This window comes from Leucopleurus acutus, assembly GCF_964270905.1.
Source record: "Leucopleurus acutus genome assembly, chromosome: 18".
In the NCBI taxonomy this organism is placed as follows: domain Eukaryota; kingdom Metazoa; phylum Chordata; class Mammalia; order Artiodactyla; family Delphinidae; genus Leucopleurus; species Leucopleurus acutus.
The window spans coordinates 3,367,235-3,386,038 of NC_139160.1; the positions used below are offsets into that span (position 1 = coordinate 3,367,235).

The 18,804-nt window shown below is 43.7% G+C and overlaps 2 protein-coding genes across 6 annotated transcripts in view; one reads left to right on the forward strand and one right to left on the reverse strand.

Annotated features, from left to right (window-relative positions):
* The window catches only part of MTMR6 (myotubularin related protein 6), a 28,228-nt gene extending 25,254 nt beyond the window's left edge, over nucleotides 1–2,974 (reverse strand). For all 3 annotated transcript variants that reach the window (XM_082859182.1, XM_082859181.1, XM_082859180.1), the window contains exon 1: nucleotides 2,868–2,974. In XM_082859182.1, the coding sequence (XP_082715308.1) occupies nucleotides 2,868–2,891 (24 nt within the window). In that variant the 5' untranslated portion in view covers nucleotides 2,892–2,974. The remainder of the gene's footprint in view (nucleotides 1–2,867) is intronic.
* A 14,628-nt stretch (nucleotides 2,975–17,602) lies between these two features.
* The window catches only part of NUP58 (nucleoporin 58), a 35,107-nt gene continuing 33,905 nt past the window's right edge, over nucleotides 17,603–18,804 (forward strand). For all 3 annotated transcript variants that reach the window (XM_082859362.1, XM_082859364.1, XM_082859363.1), the window contains exon 1: nucleotides 17,603–17,863. In XM_082859362.1, the coding sequence (XP_082715488.1) occupies nucleotides 17,757–17,863 (107 nt within the window). In that variant the 5' untranslated portion in view covers nucleotides 17,603–17,756. The remainder of the gene's footprint in view (nucleotides 17,864–18,804) is intronic.

An 18,804-nucleotide genomic window follows, 5' to 3' on the forward strand; every position in this document is an offset into this window, starting at 1 on the left:
AACAATACCATCGGCATCAACACATGATGTCAGCCGAAGCACCGGAGCCTGGCGGGGAAAGGAGGAAGACACACAGCTCCCATTGTTTCTTGGCAAGACTCTCTCCTATGGCAAAGTTGGAGCTCAAAGTGAGAGGCAGCAGCTACACTGCTGATGCATATAGCCTGGAAATGCACTTTCAAAATTGCCAATTCAGACTTGACATCTTTGTTGACGCTGTACAGTTGTAAACCAAATGTGACCAAAACACGATGATACATCTGTTCCTGAATCTTAGAACTATAAAGCCACTTAATTAGTAGTCAACTAAAATACTTTATCTGATATATCTCTGGTTAGTAAGCAATACTTTTTAAAAGTGACTAAAATCAGGACAAAAAAACAACAGCATATAAATATGACTTACTTATGTCAAGAAGAGGTTTGGGGAAGGAAAAGCTCTTAGAATTATTATTAAGATTCCTGAATTAATATTAATACATTTGAACAAAACAGACTGAAAGCAGAGAGATGATGGAAAGGTCATTATGTAGACTATGGAGTTAGACAAACCTCTACCCCCTCATGAGCTAAGTGGGCACTCAAGCCGATTTCCTCATCTGTAAATGGAGATAATGTCCCAACTGGCAGCGTCAAGAAATTAGTGATAATTCTGTACAAATTAACATATTTGTGAACTGTAAACACTGTGAAATCATACTGTCGAGTTGGCTATACTGATATACAGTTGCTCAATAAATGGCAATCATTACTTTAAAAATACAGTGGTCTGAACAACACAGAACAAGTCACTAGTTACACATCACTACTTACAGTCAATTCTTGATCGTGACTAAACTACACAGAGTTCAAAACAGCTAAATAAACTGAAAGAAATTCGTTTCTAGTTTTCAAATGCAATTACTTTTGCAGCAAATTAACTGTCCAGGTGAAGGCTATGCATAATAGAAACAAAAAGTTGGCTATGTTCAAATCGATCTTTTAAGAATAAGTTATAATTAGGAAAATATTATAGTCTACACAACAATTCTCAGAATGCATTGTGAGGGCCATGCCTGCCCTGCTCACTGCTGTGTGCCTGTACAGTGTCCGTAAAGTGCCTGACACGTAACAGGCACCTAGTAAATATTTGTTTAATTGCAGTCTACATACAGCCACTTAAGAGAGGAGTGGTCTAATGCTAGAAAAATAACCCAGAGTGATAAAGGAGCACAGTAGAAAATTAATCTTAATACGAAATTAGTCAGAAATCTTTTAGTCCTTAAAAAACATCATAAAAAGACCTTACTAAACCACCAGCATGGGCCCACTGTGAAAGCGTAAGACTAAATCAGAAAACTAAAGAGAAGTCCATCAACTGGCAGTTACAGAGGAACATCAGGCCAAATGAAAGTCACCAGAAAGAATCGTAAGGGAATAAGGGAGGGCTGCTATGACTATAGAAATAAAAACAAAGATATATACACATCATAAATTTCAGATGGAAAGACTTAAAATAAGCCAAGGGAGCCTAAAGATTTTCTAACATTCTGTTCCCTCTTACCAATCCCGAGGAATGGGATTTGTTCTGATTAAATTCAGCTCACTTTTACTGTTTTCCTATTACATGTTCTGCACTGTAGCAAGCACAATGAAAGGTGCAAAGATGGGGTTTAATTTGGCACAGAAGGAAGTCACGCGCATACAGCTCCTATCTGTGTGCACAGATAGTACAAAGACATCTGGAACCTGGGAACCAGGACCAGACCCTGATCTGATGCCTACTCTAGTCCGCTGTACCTTCTACTAGTTCGGTTACTTACTTAATTACCCTTCTACCTTCAAACTTTAAGCGGCAGCAACTTGAATTCTAGAGTTACTTTACTTTTCTGCTTTTAAAGACACAAAGAGAAACTTTTTAAATGGGGTTACTTTTCAGCATCTTTAATTTTATTAGCTATAGTACGTGCCATGTTAAAAAAAAAGTTTTAATATAAATCCATGTCCATCTTAAAAAAGTTTGTGAAACATCTGAATGACATAGATCTCACGTCTTCCCTGGAACAAATGAAGAAGACGGATGTCTGCTCTTTCCCTAAATGAGCTATAACTTGAGGATGGGCAGCAACTGACCGATGGTTTCCGCAAAACCCGGAGAGTCAAGGTTCACAGTGGTCCTCGTCCCGATTCTGTTAGGCTCCGCGCGGAGCTTAAAAACATGCTATTCAGTTCTGATCTCGACTTGTTTCCTGCCCTCTCAAAGTGGAAGCTGAACTTCAACGTTGTCGGTAAAGTAACTTCGCAATATTTTGAGGTCACTTCCATCCGTGTTCACAGTTGTACCAGAATCATAAGAATATGTTTGTTCTCAGAGTAAATGCACACAAAACTGAAAATCACACACAAAACTGAAGCAAGGGATTTAATCAGCTCAGCTGGAGAGCATTTCCATCAGCCGTCCTCCGTAACTCGTCTGCCCAGCTGACTTGCCACTAAAAACACCCAAGTGTGAAACGGAGCCGGAAACCCCAAAACCCCAGGGAAGTGAGGTGGAGCCCAGCGCCGGTCCCAGCTCCCCCGACGCCTGCACCGAGCATCCGTGACCCGGGACCGCAGGACCCGAGCAGGGGAGGTGCACCGGCGCCCAGGTGTGTTCCGGGCTACCAGGCCGCAGCAGCCCCGACTCCGCCCGGGAAGCCGCAGCGCTGGGGGTCGGCCGCCGGCCCCACGGAACGGACCCCAGACCCTCCGCACCCAACTCCGGACCAGAACCCCGCCTCAGGCCCGCCCAGGCCGCCCCGCGTCCCCGGCCCGTCCGCCGGCCAGCCGCGTCCCGCCGCCCACGCCAGTCAAACCGCCCAGCGGCGAGCGGCCCTCCGCGCGCCCACCTTGGTCGTACGGATGTGCTCCATCCCGAAGACGCGTCCGCCGGCGGCCGCAGCACCTGCGCACCATAGAGCGGATATCCCGGGCCGCGGCGCCCCTGACCCGGCAGGCACCACCTCCAGCCGGCCGCGCCCACCGCGCACGCGCAGCTCGCTCATCGTCTCCTGGAAACACTTCCGCAAACCGGGGCCGCTGAGAGGGCGCTGCGCGGTGGGCAGAGCGGCGGCGGCGCTGAGAGAGCGGCTACGGTACCGCCTGGGGCCGCCGTGAGAACCACAGCGCCTCCTGTCGGTGGAGGCCTTCCAATCCCCGAGAGAGCGCGGTCCTCTCCTGGGAAACTGGCCGGCAATTCTCCCCCGTGGACAGGGTCGTGTGGACGTGCTGTGAGAAGAGAATTCGGTGGGTGAGGGCGAGACAGGGTGACACCAAATTTCAGTACTTCGTCTTTTGTCTGAGCTGCAGTTCTTCTCACAAGAATCTACTCTAAGGAAATAATCAGATACATTTATTGTAGCCTTATTTGAATCCATCACAATCTCCAATATTATGGGATTGTTATGTAAAGTGTGGTATGTCCATACACTGTTGATATCAGCATACCTTAAAAATTATGTGAGTAGGGACTTCCCTGGTGGCGCACTGGTTAAGAATCCGCCTGCCAGTGTAGGGGACACGGGTTTGAGCCCTGGTGCAGGAAGATCCCACATGCCGTGGAGCAACTAAGCCTGTGCGCCACAACTACTGAGCCCGCGAGCCACAACTACTGAGCCTGCGTGCCACAACTACTGTAGCCACGTGCCTACAGCCTGTGCTCCACAACAAGAGAAGCCACCACAGTGAGAAGCCCGTGCACCACAACGAAGAGCAACCCCCGCTCGCTGCAACTAGAGAAAGCCCACGCACAGCAACAGAGACCCAACACAGCCAAAAATTAATTAATTATTTATTTTAAAATTATGTGACTAAAAGTAAAAGCTGAACAAACTGAAAAATCAGCAACTTCATTTAGATCTAGGAGAGAACTGAGGTCACAGGGCAAACCACTGACCCCCAAATTAGAGAGAGAGACAGACAGACAGACAGACAGGCAAGTACAGAGAACAACACCTTATGGGAGCAGAAACCCACCAGCAGCAACCTCCCTGGGAACCAGTGCCAGGCAGGTCGTTTCACCCAGCACATAGTGTCCGACTATCCAGGAGACAAGACATACTAAAAGGCAAAAACACAGTTTGAAGAGAAAGAGCAAGCCTCAAAACCAGACTCAGCTATGGCCTAGATGTTGAAATTATCAGACTGGGAATTGAAAACCATTAGGACTCATAGGCTAAGGGCTCTGATGGGTAAAGTAGACAGAATGCAAGAACACACAGGCAATGTGGGCAGAGAGATGGAGATTCTAAGAAAGAACCAAGAAGAAGTGCTACAGGTTAAAAGAACTACAACAGAAATGAAGAATGCCTTCGATAGGCTTATGAGTAGAACACATGTGACGCAGGAAAGAATCTCTGAGCTTGAGGATACCTCTATAGACGCCTCCAAATCTGAAAAAGAGAAAGGAAAAAGACTGAAAAAACCAGAACAGAATGCTCAAGGATTGTGGGACAGCTACAAAAGGTGTAACATACATGTAATGGGAATATCTAAAGGGGAGGAAAGAGAGAGAGGAACAGAAACAAATATTTGAAACAATAATGACTGGAAATTTCCCCCCCAATTAATGTCATACACCAAACCCTCAGAGAACACCAAGCGGGATAAATGCCAGAAAAACTACAATCATTCTCGAGCCATGGAAAATCAAAGATTACAAACAGAAATCCTGAAGAAGGCAGGGGCGGGAGAAACCCTTATCTATAGAGGAGCGAGGAAAAGAATCAGATCTGACTTCTCATCCGAAAGCGTGCAAGCAAGAAGAGAGGGGAGTGAAATAAAGGGTTAACAGAGGAGTCCACCAACCTAGAATTCTGTACCCTGTGAAATGCTTACATATAAGTGAAATTAATGACAACAGTGAAACAAGGGGCGGGAGGGAGAAGCTAAGATTAGTTTATTAGAAAGTACTCACACTTCAAAAACAAGTTATGCTGTAGAGGAACATTACATAACAAAAGTGTTGATGCTGAATTACTGAGTGAAAAATAAAGCGGCTATAGAATGGTAGGTTCAATATGAGTGTGTTGGGTCATTTTTATTTATTTAAAACGAAATACTGGGGCTTCCCTGGGGGCGCAGTGGTTGAGAGTCCGCCGCCGATGCAGGGGACGTGGGTTCGTGCCCCGGTCCGGGAAGATCCCACATGCCGCGGAGCGGCTGGGCCCGTGAGCCATGGCCGCTGAGCCTGCGCGTCCGGAGCCTGTGCTCCGCAGCGGGAGAGACGACAACAGTGAGAGGCCCGCGTACCACAAAAAAAAAAAAAAACAACAACAACGAAATACTTAACATTTCTAGATGGTTAGGATAACAGGTGATTTTTGTAATTCCTCTGTTTCAGCCATGCTGAAGTGATTTCAGCCTGGAGTGATCTTGCCCCCAGGGGACATTTGGGACATCTAGAGACATTTTTGGTTGTCACAACTAGGAGTGTGTATCGGGCAGTACTACTGGCATCCAGTGGGTAGAGGCTGGGTCTGCTGCTGAGCACTTTAAAATACACCAGACACACCCCGCACCCAACCACCCACCAAAGAATTATCCAGCCCAAGATCTCAGTAGTGCCGAGGCGGAGGAGCCCTGCTCTATGTTCTCCAAGTGTTCTGTCCTAAGCCGCTTCACTCTGTTGTAACTAGAAAATACTATTTTTAAAACATCATCACCATTTTTACATCATCTTTCTTACTATGTTTGGTGCTACAAAGACCTCTCTACCCTCTAGGTTTTCTTTTCTAATTAAAATTTATGTTTTATTTTGCCAGTGTTTCATTCATTTATTTTATTCAAGTCGTCTTGGTGTTGCTTTGTTTTGAGTGCAGGCTATGTTTCAGACAGATTTTCAAAGCAATGGAGATACTCACGGGGAATACATAATGAGGATAAGATTGCACGACCTAGAAAACAGCCTCGTACAGTATCACATCCAAAAGACACAAATCCGGTTAAAAAAAAAATTGAAAACTAAAGCAGGTCTTTTCCAGAAGATCTTCTGAAAAAGCAGAAAAGGGTGAATTATATTGCATAACATACATCAAGACTTCCTTGATAAAACCTCTTTTTGTATTATTTTCCCTCAGATTTTTGTCATTTTCTCCATTCCACATCCCCAAACACATTTTCCTCACAACATTATCTCCCTCGTCCCTTATCATTTCTCACTTTGTCTCTTTTACCAATTCTCATAGAAGGGTAATAATAATCATAACTAACGCTTAAATGATTACCAGGTGGCAGAAAGAGTACTAAGTGCTTTACCTGTACTATGGGGAAAATACTATCACCTTCCTCATTTTAAAGATGAGGAAAGTGAAACACAATGAAGTTAAGTAACTTGCCCAATATCACACAGCAGATAAAGCCTAGATTCATGAGATAAAGCCAGACAGTCTGACTCTAGATTCTGTATTCTTAATACTATTCTATATCGATTTGTTTTTCAAAATCCATATAAAAGTTTCAGTTATGGTAATATGATAGGCTAGGAAATGACTCTGCTTTTTTTAAAAACTAAAATAATATCTAAAATAGAAAATCAGGGCTTCTCTAGTGGCGCAGTGGTTAAGAATCCGCCTCCCAATGCAGGGGACACAGATTTGAGCCCTGGTCCAGGAAGATCCCACATGCCATGGAGCAACTATGCCCATGAGCCACAACTACTGAGCCCACGTGCCACAACTACCGAAGCCCATGCACCTAGAGCCCATGCTCCACAATGAGAGAAGCCACTGCAATGAGAAGCCCGAGCACCACAATGAAGAGCAGCCCCTGCTCACCACAACTAGAGAAAGCCCGCATGCAGCAATGAAGACCCAACGCAGCCATAAATAAAATAAATAAATAAATAAAATATATTAAAATAAAATAGAAAATCAAATCCTGTAAAGCACCTATAATGTAACTGAGAAGAGAGTGAGGACTCACAAGTGCAAAATATAAGGGAAAGTGTGTACCCAGAAAGGTAAGCAGGATACGGAAATTCCTGCAAGAGGGCCATTTCCAAACCAGGTAAATTTAGTACCTGTTTTGATGTTCTCACAGGACTTAACGTCCAGAAGTCAAAGTCTAGAGCCCACCCCATGGAGGAAGTACAATGGGGGACTCTCCCTACATAAAGCCTGGGCCAGAAGGAAACTCAACCAATCCAATGCCCAGAATACTGTGGGAAATTCACCCTGACATTAAGAAACAGGAGGGGGGCAATAATTTCCTGTCTTGCAAATATTATAACCACAAAAATGTTATTAGATGAATTTGCAACCTAGATTCATACCACCTAAAAAACTTTCAGAAAAACTTCAAGTTGTGAATATAGTTTTAAAAGTTTGGGATTAGTAGTGCCTAGGAATGTTATTAAAGCAGACTCAAATCCTTTTTGGGTGGAATGCCACTCTACAATAGGTTTTAAATAATTCTTACAATTAACTTTCCAAGGAAAATTGTTAGTCACAATAAAAGATAACTAGCACACAAGGAAACAATTCTCAAGAGATAATTTGCAAGAACAGCATGAGTGGCAATAAGAGTTTTATAACTATCAGGCTTAGTTTATAAAACAATTATGCTCAATGCTCATTATGTTTAAAGAAATGAGTCATGATGAAAATATCTGCAGTGTATGGGAAAAACAGTGTCTTAATGAGCAGACATGAAGAAGAACCAAATAGAACTTTTATAAATGAAGTGCAAAAATTGAAATGGAAAACCCACTGAATAGGTTTAACAGATTAGACACAGTAGAAGAAAGAATTAGAAAACTGGAAGTTACTTTTGGAAATTACCCAGAAAGGATTACTGAGAGACAAAAAGATTGTAAATAGGAAACAAAAGTTAAGAGAAATGGAGGATAGCACGAAAAGATCTAACATAAGTCTTGCCACAGTTTCACAAGAAGAGAAGGGGGAGAGAGAGACTGGGGCAAAGATAATATAATACCTGACATTTTTCAGAATGCATGGAAGACACCAATCCACAGAATATGGAAGCTCAACGAATTCCAAGAGGAATAAATAAAAAGAAATCCATATCTAGACACACTGAAGTAAACTAGAATCACTATGGTGAATTTACTATGGTAACACCAAAGACAAAACTGGAGAGCTTAAAACCATCCAGACTAGAAGAGGAACAAATTACCTCCAGTTGATCAAAAATTAAACTGACAGCTGACTTCTCAGCAACTGAGGAAGCCATATAACATTGGAATAGTCTCTTCAATATGCAGAAGGAAAACAATGACAATGTAGAATTCTCTTCCCAAACTATCTTTCAAAAAATGAAAATGGAAAAAAAAACCCAGACATTTTCAAACAAAAAATACAGACTGAGAGAGTTTGCCATGACACATATTAAAGCAAATTATTCAAAAGTATACTTAAGGATAAGGAAAATGATCACAGATGGAAGATCTAAGATAAAAAAGAAATGAAGTTTTTTGTTTTTGTTTTTGTTTTTAGAAGACGTTGGGGGTAGGAGTTTATTTATTTATTTATTTTTGCCATGTTGCGTCTTCGTTTCTGTGCGAGGGCTTTCTCTAGTTGTGGCGAGCGGGGGCCACTCTTCATCGCGGTGCGCGGGCCTCTCACTGTTGCGGCCTCTCGTTGCGGAGCACAGGCTCCAGACGCGCAGGCTCAGTAGTTGTGGCTCACGGGCCTAGTTGCTCCGCGGCATGTGGGATCCTCCCAGACCAGGGCTCGAACCCGTGTCCCCTGCATCGGCAGGCGGATTCTCAACCACTGTGCCACCAGGGAAGCCCTGAAGTTTTTTTAATGTAAAGAAATTAGTAAATGTAAACAAATATTGGTGGCACAAAATTTTAATAAACTTTTAAGAAGTTTAAAAAGAAAAGAATTCAAATATATGAGTCAGGCATGAGATAAAATACTCTAAAATACTTGTATTCTCTTGGAAGACGGTAGGAGTGTTTGTTAATTTTAGCCTTAAAAAGTTATAGTTACATATGTTTTAATTTCCAGGGTAACTGCTAAAATATAGAAACAGCACATAAGTTCCAAGTTAGTATGAGGAGAAAATGGAATTTTAAAAAGATGTATTTGCCACAGCTTAAAAAGAATATCAATAAATAAATCTAGCAAAATGTGTATAAGATCTCTATAGAGCGTGTTATAAAATTACCTGGATGGATGGACGGATGGATGGATGGATGGAGAGATAGAGAGTTAAAAAGATAGATACATAGATAGGGAGATAGATATTACACACACACACACACACACACACAGAAGACCTAAATAAATGGAGAGATGTACTTTGTTTACAGAATAGAAAACCCAATTTTGACAGTTTTTTGGAATACTGGTCAGGTATTTTGTTGAATGCCCCTCTACGGGAATTTGCCTAAAGTTTTTCTCATAGTTAGACCAGGGTTAAGGGCTTTGTGGGAGAAGACCAGGCAGATAAAATGCCATTCTTATCACATCATAACAATATCAAGTCATATTGTCAATATGATTTATCATTGTTGTTGTACACCTTGATCGCCTGGCTGAGGTAGTGTTTGTCAAGTTTCTCCACTGTAAAGTTATATTTCCCCCCATTTCTATCCTCTCCTCTCTCAAAGGAGCTCACTCTTCAAAGTCCATACTTAAGGAGGAAGGAGTTATACACCCCATCTTTGAGGGCTGAGTTTCTACATAAGTTGTTTGAAATTCTTCTGCACAAGAAAATTTTCTGTTCTCTCCCATTTTCTTATTTACTCCATCATTTGTTTGTATCAGTATGGGCTCATGAATATTCATTTCATACTTCAGGCTATATTCTGATAGTTCTTCATTTATTTTCGTGCTCAAATTGTTCTCGTTTTGGCCATTAGCAGCTCTTTCACTTGGCTCCTCTGTCCCTTTGACATACCCCCATCAGTACTGGGGGTTTTCTTTGTTTGTTTTTAGCACTTCCTTACTTTCTGGTGCTACAAGAAGCTCCCACCTCATTTTGCATCTTTCCCACCCCAGCCCTTAGAATTAACTATTTCTCCAAAGACCTCTGGTTCTTTTATTGAAGAATGATATTAGAATCCAAAATCTGGGCCTTAGGTATGCCTTTTCCTACTGGAATATTAGCAAGAGTTCTTTTTTTTTTAATTTGTTTATTTTTGGCTGCGTTGGGTCTTCATTGCTGCACACAGGCTTTCTCTAGTTGAAGCGAGCGGGGGCTACTCTTCATTGCGGTGCGTGGGCTTCTCATTGTGGTGGCTTCTCTTGTTGCAGAGCACGGGCTCTAGGCACACTGGCTTCAGTAGTTCTGGCTCGCGGGCTCAGTAGTTGTGACACATGGGCTTAGCTGCTTCGCGGCATGTGGGATCTTCCTGGACCAGGGCTTGAACCCGTGTCCCCTACACTGGCAGGCGGATTCTTAACCACTGCACCACCAGGGAAGCCCCAAGAGTTCTTTTTGTTTATATACATTTTCTGTTTGTTTGTTTTCTTTTCCTATCACCTTGTTCTGATTTTGTGGATCTCATCTCTCTAGGTACATAAGGTATTTGTTTGTTTGACTGTTTGTTTTTGCTTCCCAAATTATCTCCATTCCCTCAAGGTTTCTTTCTAGGTTTGTTGTTTTGGCTTCTGACTTTCATGTCAGAACTCTCCTCTAATATCTGATCATCTTTGATCATCCTTTCAAGTAGTAAAATGTTAATTGAGAACAATCTTTGTTGGAGAGCTTGATAATTGGCCAGGATTGCTACAGAATGATGGGGTGGCGATGTGGCACTTTTACTGGGGATCTTGCACATCACAACTTGAAGGTCTTGTGCATGGGAATGGACACAAGGAGCCCTGGGAACAGATGTCCTGTTAGCAGCAGCAGCAGAGCCTGAGTAGAAGCCCCAGTTGGACACCACACACAGGACGCAAATGATCCAGACCATCTGCTTCTCTGTTGCTAGCTCTCCCCCTGCTGAGAACTACAACATAACAAAGAGCCCCAATTCCTCTGTCACTACGAAGGGGTGGGTTCACTCAAGGGAAATGAGTAGACACTATAAAGGAGAAGAGTTTTGTTCACTGAGACTCATTTTTATTCTTACGAATGTTCATAAAGCATAGGGTCCAATTTAAGAGGACCTGTATGTGCACCAGTGTCCCTAAATTCTAACCTTCCCTAAAAAAGTTGGATCAGTAAAAATTACCAGAGTAAGTATTTTCTGCTGTCGTTATCACGTTACTTACGCAAACAGGTCACTTAATCCAGTTACAGCACCAACGGAGGAGTCCCCGAGACTTATAAGCTAACCTGAGGGAAGGCCAGCCAGCCAAGAAGAGTTCTGTCTCTTAGGGTTAGTCAGACTGGTGAATATCAAAGTACCAGCTTGATCATTGGCCATGAGAAACACACGTTAAAGCAGACAGCAGTGAGGGTCAGCGTATTCTCTTCCTATAAAGCTAAGTGGACACTTTGCATTGAGAAGCTTACTTAGCATGAATTCGGGCAAGGGAAATGACCTAAATGATATGACAGGCTGTTGTCATCCAGCCAAGATCCCGATGCAGCTGTAAACCCATCTGTAGTTGTGATGTACCAACTACAAGACAAGAGAGCAGTGTTTCTGGGCCAGGAAAGCCTCTGGGGGCAGCCCTGATGTCTCATTATTATAGGGGTACGTTACATATCCCCAGTCTAGTTTCTGAACATCTCTGCGCTGAGACCCCATTTCTTTAGAAATGCCACCTGGTCTGCTAAGTTCCTATCAAGATGTAGCCTGGAAGCCATGCTATCTTTTGGAGGGAGTCTTAAAACATCTGTGCTCTGCTTAATTTTGTCTTGATGTATATATTTATAATTTCCTTTATTATCCAACTTCTAGGAGACACCTAGATTTTGCCTTATATGTGCCTACAAAGACTACTTAAAATAACATACTAGTTATTGATGACTTTAATAAAATATAATTTTCTTAATTGACCTTGCATTTAAAAATGGAGGGTTTTTTGCATCAAAAATTAACAAATACACAAAAAGCAGTAAGTAAACAATCATGGTGGTTTGAAATAATGAGGAATCAGTCTTCCACATTCATTTCTCCCTAATGCTTAGTGTTTATTTTTACACTTTAAAAAAAAAAAAAAACGCACTGAGTTCCCCTATAAAATACACAAGAGATGTCTGACGCTATGATTGTCATGTGAGAAAACATTTCATATTTTAAAATTAAATGTAAATGCTTTTATAATTATATTTACTGCTTACCGTCTAATGGGATATTATGAAAGCAATCACACTTCCTAATCTGGGTGTTTCTTAAATAGAAATAAATCATTAAAAGAGCAAGAATTGGCTGCATTTCTCAGCTTTTATTTTTAGGTGGATTACTGCAGAAGCTGAAGCCTATGCTCAGAATTCTTTCTGGAATCAAAGCTGTTTGAATTCAGATCTCCTATCTGCCCCTTATTAACTGTGAATCTAGTAAAATTATTTAATTTCTCGAACTCCTGGTTTTCTTTTCTGTAAATAGCAATGCTTACCTTTATCCCCTCCATGGAGTTATTTATTTTGGTTAAGTGAAATAATGAACCCAAATCCGTTACGCATAGCAGCTGGCCTTAATAAATTCTATAAGTAACAATTGTGCGTACGTGTGTATCAAGCGTTCTTAACTGAGTGCACTGCATACTGTATCCCAGTGATCATATTTGGTATTCTATAACCTGTGATTGAGGAGGCCCAGCCACGTGCATACCTCCAGGTTAGGCCACGTACAGGGCTGCTTCAGTCTCATGCTGAAGTTGAGACCTAGTATAATGTTTCCAGGTCAATGTGAACCTCACTCTCTCAGGATATGAGGGTTTGGAAGCTTGCCCCTTATTCTGTCTTGAAAGTTATTTGTAATTTTTCTGCTTTTCCTAACTGTGCGACCTTCTCTCTGAATCCTTTAGATAAGTGAATCTTGGTGATTTAACCCAGGGGCATATGTGTCTGCTCTTTCTGTCCATTTGCACCCGCTCTCAACTTTGGTCTATACAGTGGCCGGTCGTGCCCTACTCTGTGTAACCACTTTACTGAACCCTGGGTTCTTCAGGGGAGAAGTGGGCAGCAACTTTCTTTTTCTCCACGGCTGCCCTCCAAGCCTGCTTTGTCAGCTATCCTTCACCCTCTCCTCAGTAGGAGCTTGAGCTCGTAGAGAAGGACCGGTCATTTGGGTTTTAGAACAATCTGATTTTTAGGAGTTACAGGCTCATCCCACTTTCCCCCCATTTGCTTGCTAGCTCCTGCCTCTGCTCCCTGGGAATCGGGTCTTACTTGGCTAGCTCCATTATAATCTGGCATCCCTGATGTATGAAGGCCCCCTCTTTCTCCCTCGGGCACTCAGTCAATTAGTTAACCCTTCACCCATCCTCTGGGACCTCCAGACCGCCTCATTGCCTGAAGAAGGTACCACCCTCTCCAGTTTGTTTCTTTCTTTCTTTTTTTTTTTTTTTTGGTACACGGGCCTCTCACTGTTGTGGCCTCTCCCGTTGCGGAGCACAGGCTCTGGACGCGCAGGCTCAGCGGCCATGGCTCACGGGCCCAGCCGCTCCGCGGCATGTGGGATCCTCCCGGACCGGGGCACGAACCCGCGTCCCGTGCATCGGCAGGCGGACTCTCAACCACTGCGCCACCAGGGAAGCCCTGGGAAGCCCTCCAGTTTGTTTCTTAATGAGCTAGCTCTTGGTTTCTGACATACTCAAGGGCCGGCTATTCCTCTCCTAGATTCGTTTGAAACGTCTCAGTATCTGTACAATATATCTGTCTTCTTATGTCTCCCCAACACGTACATACACTTGTGCTTGAACTCCGTTGAGAGGATTTCGATTGCTTGCAACCAAAAGAGGCCTAATTAAGGTATGGGAAAACAGATCAAAGGGAATTGGACAGGCTTGGGGGAAATTTTATCCATGCTATGGGAAAGTCTTAAGAATGCATTCCTGCTTCACAGAAGTGGATATTGGTCTATGAATATGTGCCAGAATATTAAATTAATATTATTAATATCAATTAATATTATCAATATTAAACAGCGTTTATTGTTATATTCCAGTCCTATACATGTTCTGGACCTTGGTTCATCTTGGATATTTCCTATGTTTCCCCGGTAACACGTGTAAAATTCATCTTTTAGTGTGGATTCCTACTAAAGATGGTATCCTAAATTTAGAATAATAGGGACTCAACTATAATGGATTAACACAGAAGTTGATTTTTCTCCGAAAAGAAATTGGATGGTAGGCAGACCAGGGTTGGTTCGGTGGTTCTATAACCAGTGTTCATACTGTTTTTCTGCTACATCCTCCTTAGCATATGACTTCCATTCTTAAGTTCCTCACGGCCCAAGATGGCTGCTGGAGAGCCAGCCATGTGTCTTGAGTTCCAGGCAGCGGGAAGAAAGAAGGAGGAGAAAGGCAAGAGGGATGTATGCCAGCTCTCTCCTCCTCTACATGAGCCAACGCTCATCTCATGTCTCCCACTTACATCTAATCAGCCACATTTACCTGTAAAGGAAGCTGGGATTCTGGTTAGTGTGCCACTTTGAACAAAACTGGGATTATTATTATTTTTTAAATAAATTTATTTATTTATTTACTTTTGGCTGTGTTGGGTCTTCGTTGCTGCACTCAGGCTTTCTCTAGTTATGGCAAGCGGGGGGCTACTCTTCATTGCGGTGGCTTCTCTTGTTGCGGAGCACGGGCTGTAGGCGCACAGGCTTCAGTAATTGTGGCTCGCGGGCTCTAGAGCGCAGGCTCAGTAGTTGTGGTGCACGGGCCTAGTTGCTTCATGGCATGTGGGATCTTCCCGGACCAGGGCACGAACCCGTGTCCCCTGCATCGGCAGGCGGACTCTCAACCACTGCACCACCAGGGAAGCCCCCTAGAATTTTTTTACAGTACTATTGCCTTTCAGATAATTCAGCTTGATTATAACATTAACAATGTCATCATACAGCCAGTAAATCAGCAAAAGATGGGGTTTCTTAACAGAATTTTCACAATATAAAATATAAGGGGGCTTCCCTGGTGGCGCAGTGGTTGAGAGTCTGCCTGCCGATGCAGGGGACACGGGTTCGTGCCCCGGTCCGGGAAGATCCCACACGCCGCGGAGCAGCTGGGCCCGTGAGCCGTGGCCGCTGAGCCTGCGCATCCGGAGCCTGTGCTCCACAACGGGAGAGGCCACAACAGTGAGAGGCCCACTTACCGCAAAAAAATAACAATAATAAGGGGAAGCAAAATGGCTTGCTATCGAATTTAGAATTCAAATCACTTGCTTCATCCTCAGAAAGAAGCAATTCACATAGAACTGATACATGGGTTCAGGTCCCATAATGCCCAGTAAGAGTATTTGGAAACATGCTTTGGAGTAGGATGTTACTCTTGTCAGGAAAGGAAGGTAAAGCCAAATTCCAGTGCTCCATGGTTTTGCCTGGCTGGAAGGGGTTTTATCTTCCACAGGCATGAAGTTTACATTATTGCCACCTTACTGTGAAGTTTTCAATTGAATAAACAAACAATTGGGCTTACAGAAACTGCTTTCTTTGGAATTTTATTCCTGTAGAGCATATGGGTGAGAATTTCTTTTCTTTTTGCTAATAGGACAAACAGAAGAAGGCATATAAGATTACAAAGCCTCTTTGAGGTCCAGTCTTACATTTGGCGCCTCTAGAGGCATGTGGTAGGTTGTAATACTGTTTATCAAACATTCCAGTTTCCATTTCTGCAGTGCGCCTCTGTGTGGGATTCTGGGGTTTCTGCAGCAATAACTTAAACTACTCTGACAGATACAAGACAGAAATGCTGTACTAAAATTTTTTAAAAATAAAGTTTAAAAAATAGTTTGTCAATTTGAGTGGCACCCCTCCAAAGTCTCATCTCTGAGCGATTTTCCCACTATTTTCTTTTATAAACTTATTTTTAGAACTGTTTTAGATTTACAGAGTTATTACAAAGAGAGGTCCTATATACCCCACACCCAGTTTCACCTATTATGAACGTCTTATATTCATCCCTACTACATATTTACATGCTCTTTCCATCCAGCTAATCTTACATGTGTTGGTAATTAACATATATGCATTTAAGTGCCAGGAATTTTGCTCTTACTAATTTTATGTTGGTATTCTTCAAAAGTTTTGGAAAGAATATGCAATGGAATTAACACAAAGGTTGCCACTTTCTACCTTTTTACAAAAATCATCTGGATCTATCTTTTTTAGTTTCCAAGTCAAAAGTACCCTTTGATTTTATATCCCCAGTTCTCTTAGTGACCATCCTATACTCATCACTAATAATAGCATTCTCTAGACCACTGAAGCTCAAAAACCCCACAATATTTTTTCTCTTCCTGTTTAATCACTATGAACTTTTTCTTTATACAATAGTTCAAATATGTCCCTTTTCTTTTTTATCATTCCCACAGTGACTGCCATAATATTTGAAATGCATTTAATTTTTAAATTATACACAGAGATGGTGTATTAGTCTGCTCAAGCTGCAATAATAAAATACCACAGACTGGGTGCTTAAACAACAGAAATTCATTTCTCACAGTTCAGGAAGCTAAGTTCAAGATCAAGGTATTCATGGGCTCTCTTCCTGGTTTACAGAAGGCTGCCTTTTGGATGTGTCTTCAGAGGCAGAGAAAGTGAGTTCTCCGGTGTCTCTTACTGTTAGGGAACTAATCCTATCATGAGGGTCTCACCCTCATGACCTCATCTAAACCTTACTACCTCCCAAAGGCTCCATCTCCAAATACCATCACATTGCGGGGTTAGGGTTTCAACATGTGGATTTTGGAGGGACACAGTTCAGTCCGTAGCAGTTGCCAATGCCCAAGATCAATTCAGGAGAAAGTGCTGCATTAAGGTGAGCTGTGAGACGTCAGGTTAGAAGGATCTGTGATGTGTAAGACTCTGAGCGCCACACGGGAGGTCCCACGGTTTCTGATCAAGGCAGTGTCCTGGTGGGAATTGTTTTAGGAAAGCAAATACGGTGGTTGCTTATAACACGTATCTTATTGGAAGAAATCGCAGGTAGGAAAACCCTCTGCGAGAGTAATGTAACAACCCCTGATGGGAAAATAAGCATCTGCATTATGAAGGCAGCACGTCGAACTCACCACCGCCTGCAAGCCTTTCCTCATCCTCCCGTCAGAGGGACTCTCCTCTTTAAAGCCCCATTTTCCTTATGTTTAAGGGTTGCTCACAGAACCCTTACATCGTTCTTGCTTCTGTACTTTTCTTATCCCGTCTAGTCTGTGCATCCTCCCTGGCAGGAGGCAAGGATATAAGCAATAACTGAGATTAAGCAGCCATAATGCAAAGGTTACGTCAGCACAGATGCCAAAACAGGAAGAACCGAGAGAGACACGGTCCCTTCAGGATCTCCAGACACCGCCCCCTCCCCTCCCCCTCCTCCCCTCCCCCTCCTCCCCTCCCCTTCCTCCCTTCCCCTCCCTCCCCTCCTCTTCCTCCCCTCCCCTTCCTCCCCCTCCCAGCGGCCCCTGCGTGGCAGCCGGCCCCGCTCACTCCCAGCGGCCCCTGCGTGACAGTCGCGCTTCCGGAGGTGCGTGCGGACAGCCGCAGTATACTTGAGCTGCGCCATCTCCACACAGTTGGGCGGTCTTCGCGTCCGCTGGGCTCCGCGTTCGCGCAGGGTCGCGGCTGGGTGGGAGCGATGCTGCCCGGCCCGCTGGGGCCTTGAGGCGGGAGCGGCGAGCCGAGCCACTAGTTTGCCAACCGCGCCGAGCCCGCAGCCATGTCCACGGGGTTCTCCTTCGGGAGCAGCACGCTGGGCTCCTCCACCGTGGCCGCCAGCGGGAGCGGCACGGGAGGCGGTTTCTCCTTCGGGACCGCGGCGTCTAGGTAACCGCGAGCGGCCTTCTTCCCGGCGGGGCTGGGGCGGGTGGCCTGGGGGTCGCGGGCGGCTGGGGCGGGGGGCGCCGGCTTCCACGCGGAGGCCCGGCCGCGGTTTCGCCGCTTCTCTGGGCCTATCCCGGCGCCCGGTGAATGTCGCAGGGATGAATGGAGCTAAGGTTGTCGGATCTAAGCTCTTTTTAGAAAAAGAGACTTAATAGGAAATTGTAAGGGGGACAAAGGCAAATTTCTCCCCGATAATTGAGACGCCATTGCAGGATATACGTTTTGGGACATTAATGATTTCGTGGTTATTTTAAACGCGCTTTCAAACCTTTTGTGCCTTATGGGGCCCTATCTGTCCTCTTGGTTTTTTTGTTTCAAATACTTGTTACAGCACTTTTTGGTGGTAGTTTTGAACAGTATGTGCAAATTAGTATATCACAGGTGAGGATATTGTGCTGACTCTCATTGTCTTTTACTTAAATTGTGAAATGTAGGCGCCATAGTCATCGTCTTTGTGCAGCCTGCTACCTCACCTCTTCAAGTGATAACAATTTGGCCAGCAGACGTCCAGAAAGAGGCAATTAAAATAAAGATCATTTTAATGATGCGAGGTTTGCTCTTTAGAGCTCGAACTTTTGAAGATAAAAATGGAGATCGTTAAATCAAATAGTGTGCCTAGAATGAGTTACAGGATAGCTCCCGAAGCTGGTAGATCAACAAGGCAAAAACCCTTCAATTTTGTCTGTATGGGACGGGGTAGGGTGGGCAAAGACTACACAGTGAAGTCAGAAATCTGGAGTTCTCCTTAATAGCTCCTATGCTGTCAGTCTGTGCACTTAATCAGTAAGGCCTGATCATTTTAATGCTTTACTTGCCATTTGCTTCATTTCCAGGGCCACCACCCTGTTGCAGGCTCTTGTCATTCGTGGAACAAATGTTTGTTG